Source organism: Lupinus angustifolius, chromosome LG05 (assembly GCF_001865875.1).
Source record: "Lupinus angustifolius cultivar Tanjil chromosome LG05, LupAngTanjil_v1.0, whole genome shotgun sequence".
NCBI lineage: Eukaryota > Viridiplantae > Streptophyta > Magnoliopsida > Fabales > Fabaceae > Lupinus > Lupinus angustifolius.
In genome coordinates, this window is record NC_032013.1 from 8,076,577 (window position 1) to 8,095,839 (window position 19,263).

The following is a 19,263-nucleotide window of genomic DNA, read 5'->3' on the forward strand; positions in this document are numbered from 1 at the left end:
AGGATGTGGATGAGGATGAGGATGAGGATGAGGATGAGGATGAGGATGAGGATGAGGATGAGGATGAGGATGAGGATGAGGATGAGGAAGAAGGATGAGCATGAGGATGAGGATGATGATGAGGACGAAAAAGAGGACGAGGATGAGGATGAGGATGTGGATGACGATGAGGATGAGGATGAGGATGAAGATGAAGGATGAGGATGAGGGTGACGGTGAGGATGAGGATGAGGCTGAGGATGAGGATGAGGATGAGGATGAGGATGAGGATGAGGATGAGGATGAGGAAGAAGGATGAGGATGAGGATGAGGATGATGATGAGGACGAAAAAGAGGACGAGGATGAGGATGAGGATGTGGATGACGATGAGGATGAGGATGAGGATGAAGATGAAGGATGAGGATGAGGGTGACGGTGAGGATGAGGATGAGGCTGAGGATGAGGATGAGGATGAGGATGAGGATGAGGATGAGGATGAGGATGAGGAAGAAGGATGAGGATGAGGATGAGGATGATGATGAGGACGAAAAAGAGGACGAGGATGAGGATGAGGATGTGGATGACGATGAGGATGAGGATGAGGATGAAGATGAAGGATGAGGATGAGGGTGACGGTGAGGATGAGGATGAGGCTGAGGATGAGGATGAGGATGAGGATGAGGATGAGGATGAGGATGAGGATGAGGAAGAAGGATGAGGATGAGGATGAGGATGATGATGAGGACGAAAAAGAGGACGAGGATGAGGATGAGGATGTGGATGACGATGAGGATGAGGATGAGGATGAGGATGAAGGATGAGGATGAGGATGAGGATGAAGATGAGGATGAGGATGAGGATGTGGATGAGGATGAGGATGATGATGAAGGTGAGGATGAGGATGAGGATGACGGTGACGATGACGGTGACGATGAGGATAAGGATGAGGATGAGGATGAGGATGCAGATTGAGGCTAAGGATGAGGATTAGGGTGAGTATGAGGATGAGGATGAGGCTGAGGATGAAGGATGAGGATGAGGATGAGGATGAGGATGAGGATGAGGATGAGGATGAGGATGAGGATGAGGATGAGGAATTTTGCTAATGGAACAAAAATTTCAAATTTTGCTAAGGAATGTCATAAATCGAAACAACTCGGGAGTATATGTGGAGGCATTAGCAACAATGTTATCAAAGTCGGGTACTTCTATATCGACACATGTTCCAAATAATGATAAGATAATTTCATAAATATTTCTACTATCATGGTTGTAACATGGTTAAGACTAAAATCTATCTCTACATATATATAATTTGAATATATTCACACATCACATATGAGAAATCACTTTTTAAAAAAAATTGCAAATTTGATATAGTTGAAAAGCTTGTTAAGATATTCAGTGATTTTGATATTTTGACTTTGAATGTAATCAAATATGGGTTTGACACATTGCTTCATGAAACTTGCTACTAACATCAATATTAATATAGAAAGGATTAAGATGTCATTGCATTTTTCCTTTCTAAATAAAATGACTACTTTATCATATTTATTTTTGGAAAAACTTGATGTTCATTCATATAAGCTAACATTATTAAACTAAATAACACGCAAAAATTAACTCACATAGAGAGTATATACTCATAACCCAAATACATAAAAAGAACATCCCATAAAATTCCTATTCTAGCCCAAAATGCTCATAAAGAAAGAATAAAAAACAAATGAAACCCTTATCTCACACAAAACAATATGACAAAGAAATAGAAAAATAGCCGGAGAGAAAGAAAGAAACAGAGAAAGATATAAGGAATGAAAAAATAGAAATAGAGAAGGAAAAAATAATCGCCTATTTTTTATTAAGAAAATAACAAAAATATTTAAATAGTCCCTTCAAACTTTAAGTTAACAACCAACAAGGTGTTGGTCTAGTGGTATAAGGTCCGCTAGATTTTCGGAATGACCAAAAGGTCAAGAGTTCGATTACTGGGAGCGACACTTGCTAAGAAAGGTAGTCACAAATCCCATAAGAGTGAAAGAATATCATCAATAGTACCCAAAAAAAACTTTAAATTACCAATACCTACCTCTATTCAAGAATTTAAGAGAATATATGTTACCACAACCATGCCGAGTTTTCTATGTTCCAGCACAACTCAATGGCTTTGGTACATATTTACCCTTGGTGTTGTCAATTGCAAGCACTATGTTGAGTCCAACAAGGCATAATCTTCACTTATTAGAGTAGTTCAAACTTCATCATTTAAATCTTCGGGTGCTCCTTGGAAAGCATTACAAAGTCAATGTTATTCTTTGACCTAAGTCTTCTATTTATAGGCATATTCCAAAAATATAACCATTTGGCTATTCCACCATTGTTATGAATACAATCACCAGTAACGTTATATCCACCATACATCTACAATCACCTCTCATACCATCACTATCGTCAAATGTTTTGTTAATTGAATTTAGAATGCTCTATTTTTTGCTAAAGTATGCCTTTGAACCGATTCCAATTTTATTAATTGGATGCATTAAACAAACCTTAAGTTAATTTTGTTTAGTAGATTTAAGGAGATAAGTTATCTCCTGGTATAAGGAAATACTTTATTCTCTTTATTAAATGTCATTCATTTATAAAACGATTGGAATTCTAACTACCATCAAATCCAAAACCAAAATCCATATAGAATGAATCCTATCTTTTATATTGAAACTTCATGTGAAATGATAAAGTTATTGAGTACCAAAACCTTTAAGCTAGTGTTATTAAACTTAGGTTGATAAATAACTCAGCAAAGATAGTAGGTCAATATGGTAGGATAGTGGATCAATGGTTGTACTAATTGATTTAGATTACATTAAAATAATCAAAAATATTCATTATACTAGCAAAAACTATTTAATAATTATATAATTGAAATTTAAAAAACATTAACTTACATAATTAAACAAACAACAAATAATGTTACATTACAACAAAATATTATAAATAAGTTAAAAATTTCTTCAATTAACAAAGTTTCATGTTTTAATTGTAACAAAAGTTCATAAATAAGTTTAAAAAGGAAAAAAAAAGTTTTACTAGAACATAAGTTAACAAATAACAAACATAAGAATAAATAAGATGAAACGGTTTTTTCATTTCAAAAGGTCGTCGTTTTGGTTATCTTTTTAAAAACTATTTTTTGATTGGCCGAGTAGGTCAATCATTCCTACATTTCTACCATCCAAGTTATCAGTTTTAGACCTAAATGAATCGAGTAAAACCAAGTCATCCTGGCTTTGATACAAAACCGATTAGATGAGATGCTTAGACTAGTTAGATATCCAGTTGACAATTGAACCAATTCAACTGGTCAGTCAAAGAAGGATTTTATAACATTTCTTTGACGATCTAGGAGCGGCAGAATCTCTAAAAAGTCCCCGATATGGAAAGATATTTGAATAAAAATATTGTGCACTTAATCATTTACCTTTTAATATTTCTGGAGATACAACAATATCTTACATCAATAAACTAACGTCTTATTAGTTAATTTTATGGTATAGTTATTAATTATGAAAATTATAATTATTATTCCTACTTTCATAATTTGAAACCACAGAATAATTTATGGCCATTTAAAATCTTAGCTCCACAAGTATATTAAGAGGTACACAAATAGCATAGCAACACTTTCCACACATCTTATTGACAACCCTAAAACCTTGCAAAACCATCCATTTATGTCCCTTTCACAACCAAACAAAAGTAGCATTTCCCCAAAAACAAGTGCAACCCTGCCCTTTAAAGTCCAGCCTCACCCCCATTCTACCTCAGACCTGCAACAGGATTACATAATAAAACATACTTTCTTCATCAGTGAACTCAGCGGGCCTCCTTAATTATTCACTTATTTCATTCATCATGAACATGATCAAAGTCACTTGTGCAGTTCTCATTGCAGCTTCCTCCATGAGTGCAGCATTTGCTGCTGCAGAGGTTCCTGCCCCTGCACCTGGCCCAAGCAGTGATGCCTCAAGCACTGTTGTTGGGTCCTTGATTGGTGCCTCGGTGTTGTCTTTCATTGCCTTGTTCCACTAAGGTCAGAGAAAACCAGAACACATCTATTGTTACACAAAATTTGCCATTAGTTATGTTTTTTGTTGTGATAGGTTGAAATAATATATTTTACTTCAATATTTAATAATTAAATATATATTTTTGATCAATCACAACAATTTACACATGCAACAACACATTTTTTGGAATAGATGAGGTCTCCCTAAAAAAACATGACATGGGAGAAGAGAGATACAATTTACTTGAAGATGTAAATCTATACATCTAAAAAAACTGAATAAAGTGTGACAACGAGTATTATAAAAAATTCATACATGTTGTAATAACAATGATTTGTTACATCATTATTTTTATTCACAGATGTTTTAGTTTCATTTTTGTTCAGTTCATTAGGTATCTTAATTCTTGATTTCTCCTAAGCAATTAAAGCGATAAGAAAAGGAAACGTGTCCTAAACTGGTTCTGGTTACAAACATCACAATCATCAATAAATAATCAGAAAGTTTGAGAAATAAAAAAAGTGCGTTAGTTATCTCCCATATCTATTACTGCTATATACGAATAACAAATAAAAAACACAAAATAGGGAGGACATTCTTAATGGAAAATGAGGATCCATGGTTTCTTGCTTGAGAACTTTGGCATCCAGAAACGACCCTTGTTGATACTATATTTTTCACCTTATGAAACATTAGGAATGCGTTTGATTTGGTAATTTTCTATTTTCATTTTCAATAAAATTAGATATTGAAGGTAAAAACATGTTTGTATTGTTGTTTTCATTTTATATTTCCGAAAATATATTTGCATTGTTGTTTGTATTATCTTCTGTTCCAAATAATTTGTAGAAAACTTCCTTTTATTAGTTATATATACTAGTCATATTACTCTATATATATACTAGTCATATTATACCATATTTTTCCTTTATATATACTAGCGTATTGACATGCATTGTCGTGTCTGTCAACCCGCTTTCCTATTGTTTGTAATATATAGTTTATATTTTATAAATTCAAATATAATTTTTTGCGCTAAATTTACAGTTGAATTTATTCAATTGGTCTAATATTCAATTTTTTAAATACACTTTTAAAATAAGAAGATAATAAGGATAAAATAAGAAAATAATATTACATGGTTTTTTGGTAGAAATAAAAAGATATTGAGGGCAAAATAGGAAAACACAAATTACACCATGATGGATGATTATTTTGTGTTTTCCCTTTATTAATAGTATATATATATATATAGTATAGATTACGGATTTAAGCCGCTTAACATTTTTAACGAAAGTACACTATTTCAAATAATATTTCAATTCCTAATTTAGTTCGTTTAGCTAGAAGCCTAGAAGGGAGGATGTTGTAGTAACCAATTTAATCTATTTGACAAACATGTTGTACTGAATAATGTAGCCTAAAAGTCTAAAACTCTTCTCCATCTCTTAACATAAATAGAAATGAGAAAGTAACAATGCTTCAATCTTTTTGTTATCTAGGTTCTTATTGTAAGTTAAATTTTGAAGGAAATGAAAAGGAAGTGAATGAAAATTTTGAAAACTAAGAAATATATTTGTGAAATGACTTTAAAGTATTTTCTTATTCTCCAAAATCTAAATCGCAAAGAGACCCTAAAACTCTTTATGCATATGATTCCTTACGAAGCAGCCGAAAGCTTAATTTCTTCTTATTGGCAAACTATAATGCTTTGCCAACAATTGTAGTATTTTATCCTCGGATGAGATATGCGTGCCTCTTTATTATGGCTAAAACAGGGACAACATCTACTTAATTTAGGTATATAGGAAAAAGTGAATAGGGCACTTCAATACAAATAAATAAGGATGAAACCAGTGTTTTGAATTGCAGCAGTGATTGTGATCGTGATTACTGTAATTGCAATCATTGTAACCGTTACGATACAGATTGTGGTCATTGTGGTGTGAATTATTTTGTGAGTAAAAAATTGATATTGATGTGGGTGGATGTGGTTGCATTGCGACCTGATGCGGTCCGAAACGTTGCGGTATTATGAAGTTGTGGTGGTCACCATAATATTGCAGTCGCATCACTAATGTGGTCCACAATTTGAAACAATTGATGGAATTTTGGATAAGTTAGGTTAAATTTGGAGTGACGAAGAGAGAAAGAATATAGGAACAAAGATTACATGTCTGCAAAAAATGATGTCACTATATTTCTAATTAATCAAATTTCAACAAGTAATATAAAAATGTTAGTTTATGTTTTTAGAACTTTTCTTTTGAATTAAGTATAATTTTTTAAATTGGATAAGTACAGCAAATAGGATATGTGAACTCCATAATAGAGCCACTATCAAATGTCCTAAAAAAAGATCTTCAATAGTGTCTCTACTATTATTCTTTGCAATATTTGCATCCAGTATTGTTTTGCATCATACTTGTCCAGGGAGTAGAGTGCCCTTATAAAATTCCATCTTTTACGGTTATTTCTGGTCCAAATCTATTAATTGCACCCGGTTTTGAATCACACTAATCCAAAGTCATAGGATAGTTCTATTCGTGGTTTAGTTCTATCAATGAATAGTCTTTTCTGGTCCGGTTTGTTAATTTTTATGTTTATTAGTAACAATTTTTTGCATATAATATTTTAATCAGGATAATTTTCTTTATTTGTTGTCAATGTTACAAAAAATTGATTTTACACCCTAGTAACGATGTACCCAAAATCCACATGCATCACGTGACAAACTATAGAGGTTAAAATCAAAACTCTAAAAAAATGTCAAGATTAAAGCACATTTAAACATAATTTTTATGAATAATGAACATTGTGTCTTCCATTTTGGCAAGTTACCTTTCCCTTTGTCATTAAACATAGAGAGGGAACAGAACAAAAATCAAAGATCTGCCTGCAGTGTCCACTTAGCAGTATCAAGGGAACAGAATAAAATGAACAAGGAAAAGAAATTGTTAATATTTTATTTATATTTTATTAAAAAATATCTGTCATCTGATTGGCCCTAGTTTACATTTCCTCTGTGACAGCGTAAGAGACAATAGCTCAGAAAAAAAGAACCTTAAATGCACTTAAAAAATGCACACATTTATGCAAGGGAAAAAATGATGTAAATCCACCCTAGTTGAATGATTTACTGCACTGAACTTACTAGGAACATGACCTTCACCCAGTTTTACACATGGCTAGAAAAACGTTTGAATCTTGATTCCGGAGATTGCGTAAAGGCCATCCATTCCCCTACAGCTCAGGAAGTATCTTGGCCATGCAGATTGCAGTCACCCAAATAACTACTACTCAGTTGGTGCTTACCAGACACTGCTTACGTAATCCAAAAGTCTTGTTCATGCCAACTTGTTTCCGCCAAGGTTCACTATGTAACTTGTAATGTAAAACCTAAACACAAGAAAATATGCAGGTCAAATGATAAAATACCGATAAAAAATGATGACCCAGTACACGAGACTTCCACTGGGATTTGAGGAGGGTAGTTTGTACAATTACATCATTTATTTTCCTTTTTCCACACAATGTAATGACACGGCATTATGATTCTACTCATTCATAGTTTCTGCAAGTTATAATGTATTCAATTTCCAAGGCATTTTAGTCATGGGTCAGTTGAAATTACTTGGGTCAAATAAAACATGCTGTACGGTACGCTTTTGAAGGATTAGATTAATAGGAGGCATACAATCAGTACTCCGTGCAACCAATGTGAATGTTTTTTATCTCCGTCTGTATTTTGTAATCAAGGTTTGAGCCATTCAGATTATGTGTGATATATTTTAAAATAGTTTTGACAAAGGAAGATAATTACCTGTATTAAAGTGGTGAAGACATCATCTTCTGTCAGTTTTAAGAATTCAACTGCCCAATCATCAACATGTCCAAAAACAGTTTTTTGCCTTTCAGCTTCAAGCATAATAGAATCACGATATAAGAATCTTTGCCAAATTTTCTGTACATTTGCTAGCTTGAATTTGATCTCCGTATCATTGAATCCCTGAAAGAAGCCAATCACCAACCATTCAAACAATCATGATCAAGACGATAACTTTATGAGAAATGTCTTGATTTAAATGTAAATAAGTATAACCTAGAAAAAAGAAATACAAAAAAGGGGGAAACTATGTACCCTGAGAATCTTTATCAAGTTCGGAATTTCTTCTTCAGGTATTCGAACAGCAAAGCTGTCATAGTTGAGGACATTCTCATAAGGTAGGAAAATCCCATCCTGCAGAAAAAAGGAATCAACAAGAAAAGCATGCAGTTACCACCATTATTGATAATTTCAGTCATTTAGTAATCAATTTTATAAGACAAAAGACAATTATAATAAAAAGGGAAACTTAAATATCTGCTTTCATCTCAAACCAAAATAGCCAAGAATCATTTTTACAGCACACATGAGAAGTAAACACATGATTTTTTTTAAGATGAACCAAAAAATTATTTTTAAAATATATCACCTTGTATCTTGTAATAAATCTATATATTATGAACCACCATTCTGATAACATCCATTTGTTTATTAATTTTAAATGTGCAGGTCGAAGCGTAGGGTATACTCTGCTGACCTTTTGACTTAAACTTCTTTTGCAGTGACAAAGTCAGTTCACTAGATGGAAAACCTAGCTAGAAACTTGGGATTAATGACAAGCTTGACAAAGCCATTTTTTTGAAATTTATTCTATTGGGGCAAATAAATGGAATAAAAGACCATAACTAACTACCTGAATAACCACAGGAATGCATCCTTGCAAAACACTGTCTTCCAAACGTCCACTCCAACCATCTCCAGGAAACACACCGCAGAAAACAGAACTAGCTATTTCCACATGATAGTTATCAGAACGCAGTGGAGTCACAATGACATCTTTGGCATGCTGTTTCCCAAGTTTTCCCTCCTTGTTAGGGCTTGATCCAAACTCTTCTGCTAGTTTCTGTCTGATACCCATGCTATACCTACATTATTTCGGACAAACTGGAAACTAGATCTTCTATAACATGGCAATAGCATATCTAAGACCGAAGAAGTAATTTCAGGTGACCAAAAACATATCCAATCATGATTGTTGATAAGAAAGTGAGAAATTATTCTGTTTCATAAAACATTAGGAACAATGAAAACATGCTTTAAACAAATAATATGCAGCATACTAGAGCTGCCTTATACAAATTCCAAATCAGTACTCCGGTGACTTACGAATCTTCTGGTCTTCCATGATCGTAAGCTGGTCCTAAATTCCCGTTAAAGTAGAACAGTGTCTTCCGCTTCTCATGGGGCCTAAAAAAATCATGACATGGTTACATTGTGATAAAACTGGACCAAATTGAAAGAGGAATAAAAAGGGCGGTCTGGTGCACGAGACTCCCACCAAATGGGAGTTTGGACTGAGATGTAGGCAGCGATAAGGTGGTTGTTGAACCCTCCTTACCTCCCTCTCATTTCAAAAAAATATAAAGAATCCCCTAACCCCTCCCCTTTAATTGTCCTATAAATCTTGGCCTTAGAGTAATTAACTGCAGCAATCCTCTTTAACAGTTACTTTTGTTATTTCTTATAATGACACAAACAGTTATGACTTATGACCAACAGAGCAGGTCCTAATCCCTATCATAACCCATGCTCTAGGCTCGAGCATCTGACAATATCCAGTAGATAGAACTGGACCAGATTGAATGAGAAATTTGTTGTTTTGTTGATTTGGACATTGTGGTTACAAGTGTAGAACACCGATTACAGAACTCTTGTCCACTGATAAACACTAGTATCTAAGATGAAGAAGAAGATAGAAATGTAAAGGAAATGCCCCTAACCAGAATTAATTGGATTCTGCTAGGGTTCTAATTCAAGAACTTTATTGATGATAGAGTGAAGAATAGAAGAGAACAGAGTACAAAGGATCCCACGACCCTCCCTTGGATTTCTGATTCCACAATCAGTAATTTTCCCTCTATAAAACTCCCTAACTTCTCTTTAACAACTTCTTATTTATAGAAAGTTAACTACCTAACTACCCAAGGGCATAATAGGTAAGTTTGGTTATTTTACTTCAACCAAACTCCCCTTTTCCCCCTTTTGTACACATTTGTAACCCTTGGCCTGGTTTGAGCCTTATCAATACCCTCCCCAAAAAGAATCAACTTGTCCTCAAGTTGAAAATCTGAAAATCTTGCTTGAAGGGTAGCAGTGTCTTCCCAAGAGCAATCATGGTCTGGAAGGTCCTTCCATCCTCCCTTGAGCCCCTATTCTCTGGTTCAGAAGGATATTTGTTACTACCTTTAATTCCAACTCTTCATTCAACATTGGAGGTACGGATTGAGGTAGTTGCTGAGGTTTCAGGGCTTGCTTTAGTAGAGAGATATGGAATATTGGATGTATTCTGGCTTGTGGGGGTAAAGCCAACTTCTAGGCAACTGTCCCTACCTTCTCAATCACCTGGTAGGGACCATAGTATCTTGAGGCTAGCTTGGCATAACAATCTTTTTGAGTTGGGGGATTGGGTCTATCTCAAGCTACAACCCTAGCAATCTTTTTGTATGTTCTGAAATGGCCAGAGTGACCCCCCATGGGAGTATCATGACACTCTGCCACAATGATAGGAATTTTGTTTCAGTTTCTTGATAAGACCAACCTCCCCTTATAGTAGAGGATCCCCTTCCTTAATTCAAAGTCAGGATGTGCAGTAGGAGTTATGATCAACTCTTGGATGACCCTCTTTCACCTTGAATCTTGTTGCAACTCTGTGTTCCAGTTATCAACCTCCTCACTACTAATAATGGAGATGGCAGAGGACATAAGCTTCCTAGAAAGGGCATCAGCCACAGAGTTTTCACACCCTGGCTTATATTGGATCTCAAAATCTAATCCCATCAATTTAGCTGCCCATTTGAATTGTTCATCAGAAAATAACCTCTGTTCAGTTAGGAATTTGAGGCTCTTCTGATCTGTTTTGATGATGAAATGCCTTCCCACAAGATAATGCCTCCATTTCTGAACTGCTTGTACCAATGCCATCAGTTCCCTCTCATAAACGAATTTCTGTTGAGCCCTTAAGGACAGACCTTGACTCCAAAAAGCTAGGGGTCTTCCTTCCTGCATCAAGATTGTCCCTAACCCCTTGTTGGATGCATCTGTTTCTATGACAAATACTTTATCAAAGTCAGGAACAGCTAGCCAAGGTAAGGAAGTCATGGCTTTTTTCAACTCTTCATAGGCAGTAGTAGCTTCAGAATTCCACTTGAAGGAGTCCTTCTTGAGCAACTCCGTTAGAGGCTTAGCAATCCTACCATAGTTTTGGACAAATTTCCTATAGTAACCACCGAGTCCTAGGAACCCTCTTAAGCCCTTGAGGTTGGTAGGTTGAGGCCAAGTCACCATATCTTTCACTTTGGATAAGTCAACAGACACCCCCTACTCAAAAATAATATGGCCTAGGTACTCAATTCCAGTCTGCCCAAAACTGCACTTTTTCTGGTTTGCCTTCAGATCATGCCCTGTTAGTAAGGTCAATACTAGTTGTAGGTGATGGCTATGGGATTCCAAATCTGGACTGTAGACTAGGATATCATCAAAGAATACCAAGGCAAACTTCCTCAAATAGGGCCTCAAAATTTCATTCATCGTGGACTGAAAAGTAGAAGGGGCATTAGTTAGCCCAAAGGGCATAACCAAGAACTCAGTGCCCCTCATGGGTCCTAAAAGCAGTCTTCTCTATATCTGCTTCCTTCATTCTTATCTGGTGGTACCCTGCCTTGAGATCTAGTTTAGAAAATACATTGGCATCCCCTAATTCATCAAGCAACTCTTCAATCAAGGGGATGGGGAATTTATTAGGCACAGTAATTTTGTTAAGTGCCCTATAACCAACACAAAACCTCCAACCCCCATCCTTCTTTTTTACTAAGATAACAGGGCTAGAATAGGGGCTTATATTTGGCCTAATTACCCCTGCAGCCATCATTTCAGCTACCAACCTTTCAATTTCAACCTTTTGATAGTGTGGACACCTATAAGGTCGAATATTAGGTACCTCAGTGCCCTCCTTTAGGTGAATCGCATGATCATGTCTCCTTGAAGGGGGAAGCCCTTGAGGGTCTTTGAAGACATCCTGAAACTGGAGGAGCACCTGCTGCAACTCTCTAGGCACCATCTTCTTATCCTGAGCCTGATGGTGAGTGTCACATTGAATCAGTAGACCTTCCCCTTCTTCCATAAGAACCTGCATGAGGGCCCCTAAAGATAATTTTGTCCTGGTTAATGTAGGATCCTTGTCAAGGTGAAAGTGGACCCTGCTCTGCTGATGTTCAACACCATCTTCCCAAAATTAGCACTGACCTTCCCCAAGCCTGCTAGCCATTCAATGCCTAGCACCAAATCCACCCCCTTCAACCTAAATAGGTAAAAATCCTGTATTACCTCTAACCCTTGTAGACTCAATTTGAGTTGTGAGCACCTCCCCTGACATCTCACTCTATGTCCATCCCCCACCTCCACTAAGTAAGCCTTAGTCTCTTGCACCTTTAACTTCTCCACTACTTCCTTGGCTATGAAGTTATGGGAGGCCCCACAATCAATCATTACCACCACTGATCTACCCCCTAAAGTTCCTTTGATCTTCCAAGACTTTGTAGAAGTGAACCCCCCTATGGAATAAAGGGATAATTGTAAAGAATTAAAGACATTATGCTCTTGCCCTATCTCCATCTCCCCCTCAGATTCCTCCCCTTCATCCAAGATAAGCATCCTGAGTTGTTTCTTCTGGCATATGTGGTCCCTAGAAAAAGGTTCATCACAACTGAAACAGAGACCTCTTTCCGTCTTTTCCCTCATCTCAACACTGGTGAGCCTCCTATACTCCCCTCTGCTTCTGGATTGATCAGTTTCCTGAACACCCCTAGAACCACCAATCCCACTACTAGTTGTTAAGGATCCTTCTCTTCCAATACTACTCATGGTTGAGGGATCCACCGACACCACCCTATTATAAGTAGAATTCTTGAATGGAGTTCCAGACCTCACATAGCCTCCACTAGGTCTCTTATTCACCACTGTATTTTTTTGTTCAATGAGTATAGCCTTTTGTATCATCTCAGTTAGGGTTCCCAATTCATACAACTTTACCTCTACTCTAACCTCCTCCCTCAACCCATTTAAGAAAATTCCCCTTACAAAATCCTGATTAATATCCTGTAATGCCCCCGCATACTTCTCAAATTCTTCTATGTATACCTCCACACTACCTTCTTATTTTAAAGATAAGAAAAGCTCGAAAGGATTTTGTATCATGGAGGGATGGAATCGCCTTACCACCGCAATCTTGAAACTACTCCATGTAGGTGAGGGGTTACATCATTCCCACCACTGGAACCAGCTAAGAGCTCTCCCATCTAGGGCAACCATTGTTGCCTGCATCCTCTCTTCCTCTGTGATAGCTCGCATTGCAAAGTACCTCTCCAATTTCTGAACCTACTCATGCGCATCATCACCACTGAAGATTGGTATCTCGAGTTTCCTCCATTTATCGTGGCTCAGAGGTAGTTTATGACTCTCTACCTCTTCGTCGTTCTCACTACTCCTTTCTGGAATCTGGTTCTCACTCGTAATCCGTAATTTCGAAGCTATAGCTTCTAGTAAATCTTCAGTCTTCTTCATGCGTGCCTCATTGAGCTCCACACGCATACGAAGCTCCTCCCTGTCTTTTTTCATCCCCTCCCAATCCTCGTCTTCTCGTGACATACTTCTGGTAGAAACCATTAGCAATTGCGGCGGAAACGACGGTGGTCCTCACTCCCCTCAGGCACCAGAGACGGTGCTCTAATACCAGTGATAAACACTGGTATCTAAGATGAAGAAGAAGATAGAAATGTAAAGGAAATGCCCCTAACCAGAATCAATTGGATTCTGCTAGGGTTCTAATTCAAGAACTTTATTGATAATAGAGTGGAGAATAGAAGAAAACAGAGTACAAAGGATCCCACGACCCTCCCTTGGATTTCTGATTCCACAATCAGTAATTTTCCCTCTATAAAACTCCCTAACTTCTCTTTAACAACTTCTTATTTATAGAAAGTTAACTACCTAACTACCCAAGGGCATAATAGGTAAGTTTGGTTATTTTACTTCAACCAAACTCCCCTTTTGTACGCATTTGTAACCCTTGGCCTGGTTTGAGCCTTATCATCCACTCTAAGCATTGAAAGACCATAACTCTCCTTACCTTCACTCTTTCCCGATACAATTGAATAATCCCGCACCCCCAACCATCTTATAAACTCTTGCATGACTAGCAGAATTGTCCTAATCCCCATGCTATCCTATGCTATGCTCGAATATCTAACAATTTTTTTTATTTCATGGAGTTAAATAGAATCCGAGATTTAGGCATGATAAGAAAAACAAAGCAAAAGAATGAGGAAAAAATTTCTCAACAAATGTTTTACCAAGCCCAAAGTTTTGAAGTCATCACATTAACATCAGGCACTTTCCAAGCAGGAAGCACAAGATCTTTGTGTGGGTCAAAACATGGATGAATGCCTCTTCTATCAGAAGGAATCTTATCCCAGTTGTCAGCCCAATATGCTGTTGTTGAATGGTTATGCTTTGTATTTGTGTTTCCCCAGTGAACTAACATCATGCTATTCCATATCTCCTTGGGGGCATAGCAGGCACCTTCATCCCATGAAAAGAACTGCCTTCAGAAATAAAAGTGACATTATTAGCACATTTTCAACTCAGTAAAAACAATCCCTCATGGACGTACCCAGATGTGGTCCCTTCCTGATGAGCGATTCCAGTAAGGATACTGTTCAACAATATGGTTATATGCATTCTTATAATATTCCAACGTCATAGAGCTCCTCAACCCCATATGTTCCTGAATGTTATAATACAAGAAAATGTAGATTTGAGAAGAGTGTAAAACATGGAATCTACAGCTAACATTAAATCAGCAGATCTATATATTATGTCAATGTAAATATTGTGAAAATATTCTTTAAATAATAGGAGAATCAGTTTGCAATCCCTGAAATAAATGGATTCAATTAGATGGATTTGTTTAGATTATTTCCACATCTTGGATTGATTTAGTTTCATTTTTTGTCTTTCTAATCCTCTTTATGATGATATGTATTATCAAATCATCAGTGAGAAGTAGCATATTAAGTTCCCATATGTAATTTTGTATTATCAAATCACATGGCACCACACCTAACTGCAGCATTCATTGCTGAGTGTTAGTTTTCTGCATGTGAGTCCAGCTTTCGTCGCTGTGAGTTTTCTAAGAGCCTTCATTTCTGCCCCTTTCCTCCCTGTGTGAGGCTAGTTTTATTGCTGTCAACCTCTGACACTAAAACCTCCATACCAATAATCCTAAACCCACTGCAGAGACCAACACTATCCCAGAGATTGGAGAAAAGCAGAATGTTAGAGCCTCCCATGGACTCAATGCTAAAAGTCAAATGGTCTTAATGGGCAAAGGACAGCTGGGTCACATTCTAAGAGAGGGACTGAAAAACGGTGATCTGACTTTCAAAGCATGGGATGAAGAGGACTCCATGAAACCATGACGATGACCTGGTTACGGATTCCATGAGGATTTGATTATTAGTAAAACCTGTATGTTTCTACTATGGAAAAGGAGATTTGGGACTTCATTCAGCGCCCATTATCTAATTCACATGATGGTGCCCAAGTGTATGAGATCAAAGTCAAGACCTCAGCCGCTAAGCAAGAAGAAAAATCTGTAATAGAGTATGCTAATCTGCTGCAGAACCTGTGGCAGGAACTCAATTTACTACAGCAGAAGCTAAACCATCAAACTGAACCAGCAAATTACTTATGAGCTATTGTATTTAGTTAACCCAGTTATTCGGTTAGATTAGCCTAATCATAGTTAACATAGTTGGATAGTACTCACTAGTTAGGTGTGATGTATATAAGTGGATCAGATCACAATTGCTCATTTGGTGATGAAGCTTATTTTAAAATTATCTGTCATGTTTCTCAGTTTTTCCCTCACTGATTGCTTGCTGTATGAAAGCTTCTTTTGGGCCATTGTTGCACCAACTGCAGCTTCTTTCTCCATCGTGGTTCGAATTCATACATGGTGTCAAAGCTCAGAATCATCAGAGCTCTTCTATTGCTGCATTCAATTGTCATAGCAACACAGTGTTCACTTGAAAAAACAGATTGAACTGAATGAGGACTGAGGTCTTATTTTCGGGTTATGGGGTAAAACCCAAAAAAACCACAAAAAAGCTGGCACGTACCGCCACCGCCATGACGACTCAAAAACCCGGCCACAGCCCTAAAAGCATCCATCATTATTGTAAGCTCTCTGTATTTTTTTCCTATTTGGAGAAATCGATTTGCTCCCCTTCCCTGATTCATTATCATGGATTTATATTGGAAAGCAAAGATTTATATTAACGAAGATGAACAGCCAATATTGTTTATTTAAATTTTATTTGGTTTAGGTCGGAATTGATAACCAAAGCTCAATAAAGTTTAAAATTGATAAGTACCTATGGTGAATTCCTCATCTTCAACACCATAGGTAGGCCATAGTTTTTACTGCTCTCTTATTATGCATCCATATAATTCGAGTGATTTATACACGTTACAAACTTTAACTATGGGAGGGGAAATCTTTTTGTTAATTATGGCCAACAATGAAAGCCTTCCGAAAAGAATTGTAGGAGCAAACTGGGGACGTTCAGTGTAGGATGATTATTATGAGAATTCCATGGAAATTTGAATTATCTAAATGTTATTTTCATTGACAGTTTTGTAGGATGATGCAAACAATAAGAAATTTTGATATCAAAGATTGAAATTTTGTGATGAACTGCATTTCAATTTTGGGGATACAGTGGTAACAAGTTGAAGTGCACGGACACCAATAGAAAATTATAGTTGCAACGATAGCACTCAATAACTTCACTCAAATATTTGGGTATTGAAGAGGAGGAAATAATCAAATTGATAATCTTCCTGAATATTTATGACTGGTTCGTATGATACCACAGAAATTGTTAAGGGTTATCAATGATTTATGATTTACCAGTGAATTTTTCGTGAGCAAATTAATACAACATATGATATTGTTTAATTATTTAAGAATGTGTCTTTTATTTTTAATAATTTTATTCATTAGTTATGCAGAAACAACTAATTAAATAACCTTTGTTGTAATTTTAAATATAATCCAAACTTTTATAACATATTTACCACTTTAATATGGTTGATTAGGATTTTTTATTAGTTGTAACAACAACTTTTAGCTTAAAGAGAGTTTTAAAGTTAGGAAATAAAACACGAAACTACCAAAAGAGCTTTAACTTTTACTTTCAAAGCTCTTATTTCTAGTTTCTCCATATAAATCACTTTTAAGCCAACAAAAAGATGGGCCAAACGGAACCCAACTATTTTGAAATCATTACTTCTTTATATGGATGAAAAAAATCCAAGTGCATCATAACGTAGATGTCAGAATATTGCTTAATGATTATCATCCAATTAATCACAAGTATTGTAATTCATAAATCTCTGAAAGCATTACTAACATACACAGGCATGAAACAATAATGCAGTATGTCATATCCACATGTAGTAACATCCACCCTACTAATATATTCCAGTAAAAATGTAAAAGGTAATATAACATACCCGCATACTCAAGTGAGGAGCATCATCAGCACGAGTTATGATACATGAATCAAGAACAGGAACAAATAAAAAGTCTGCTTCTTCGCCATTTAGAGTTCTATGAGGACTAGCTAACATACTCTCATAAAGTGCTATCTGCAGACAAGCAGCACCACAATATAAAATATATTTCAGTAAATCTTAAACTTCACCAACAGATATGATCCCATTTACAATCATGAAATACCTGGGCACCATACAGTTGATCCATCCACACTGTTGCATTATTGCCATCATAAATCCTATTTACGCACTCTAGCTTAAAATGTCGTCCCTACAACAATCAAATAAATTATGGAGAAAAACTTAACATAGAAAAACAGCAAAACCTCCTTCTGGGATGAAAACAAGAGTAACACTGGGATAATCCTGACCTCAAAGAGCAAGCTGTTGAAGTCAGGGGGCAAATCATATACGTAAATAAAAGGCCTTTTCTTTGCCACCACAGCAGGAAGATTCATAATTTTTCCACTGTTATGAAGATTATCAGGAACATCAATCCGAGCAGGAAGAAGCCAATTGGGCCAATCTCTTATAGAAGATATTACAGATGGAATGCTGCAATCTACTCCATACCAGCCATTGTCACACTGAAAATATACTATGTTCAGTTTATCTACTGCCATTGCATGGAAACTAACCATTGTCGCACGAAAAGAGTAACTTAGTTCACGAGGTTGCCATCTAGTTGAGTTTAGGAAGAGTAGATGAACATAGACTTATCCATAAACAGAGAGATTGTTTCCAAGATACATACAATTTACTTGCAGACATTAAACAAAAAGAATAGAATTTATACAGCATAAAATGTGAGAGGTTTTGTTTTATATTACTAATGTTGCACTTGAGAAGCTTACCAATGCAATTTAAATGAACAAAGAGGTTGTTTCCAATATTTGAATACATGAGTTCATGGTCATTAAGCAACAACTTTATCATTGCACCAAGTTCACCTTCAAAAAAGGGTGGCACAGTACAAGAGGCTCCCACTTAGTGGGGTCTGGGAGGGTTAATATACACAACCTGACTCTGCAAACAAAAAGGTTGTTTTCAAGATTTAAACTCATGACCTCATGGTCGCTAAGCAACAACCTTACCGTTGCGTCAAACTCACCCTCCTTAAAACCAGCATATGTGTACTTGATGTTATACATAGTCGGTCCTAAGTCTGGATAAAAGGCGAAGATCATGTTAAACAGTCAACATAAAACTTTGTCGAATTAATAGGATAGGATCAACGATGTGATAATGCTAATGCTAGATCGTTGCCTAGAAGCAACGCGCTATATCGCCCGGGTACAGTATCAAAATAGCAAGGATCGCTTCATTTGTGCCTAGATGTAGTGAAAAATATGCAAGGGTTCTCATACATGCAAGGACAAGTGTGGATAAAGAAGCAACTTCACAAATCTACGACACGAATTGGAACATAAGATATTAACACTCTTATAGGCAAATCAATGGAAATAGTTGACACAATGACTAGGGGG

At 36.4% G+C, this 19,263-nt stretch overlaps 1 protein-coding gene across 3 annotated transcripts in view; it reads right to left on the reverse strand.

Moving 5' to 3' along the window:
• The window catches only part of LOC109347631, a 19,249-nt gene continuing 7,021 nt past the window's right edge, over positions 7,036 to 19,263 (reverse strand). For 2 of the 3 annotated variants that reach the window (XM_019587570.1, XM_019587569.1), the window contains exons 6-15: positions 18,148 to 18,363; positions 17,961 to 18,047; positions 17,735 to 17,869; positions 14,826 to 14,939; positions 14,506 to 14,753; positions 9,266 to 9,346; positions 8,793 to 9,024; positions 8,195 to 8,293; positions 7,877 to 8,062; positions 7,036 to 7,452 (exon numbers count right to left, since the gene is read on the reverse strand). In XM_019587570.1, the coding sequence (XP_019443115.1) occupies positions 7,354 to 7,452; positions 7,877 to 8,062; positions 8,195 to 8,293; positions 8,793 to 9,024; positions 9,266 to 9,346; positions 14,506 to 14,753; positions 14,826 to 14,939; positions 17,735 to 17,869; positions 17,961 to 18,047; positions 18,148 to 18,363 (1,497 nt within the window). In that variant the 3' untranslated portion in view covers positions 7,036 to 7,353. The remainder of the gene's footprint in view (positions 7,453 to 7,876; positions 8,063 to 8,194; positions 8,294 to 8,792; positions 9,025 to 9,265; positions 9,347 to 14,505; positions 14,754 to 14,825; positions 14,940 to 17,734; positions 17,870 to 17,960; positions 18,048 to 18,147; positions 18,364 to 19,263) is intronic. The other variant, XM_019587571.1, reaches the window with a different exon arrangement.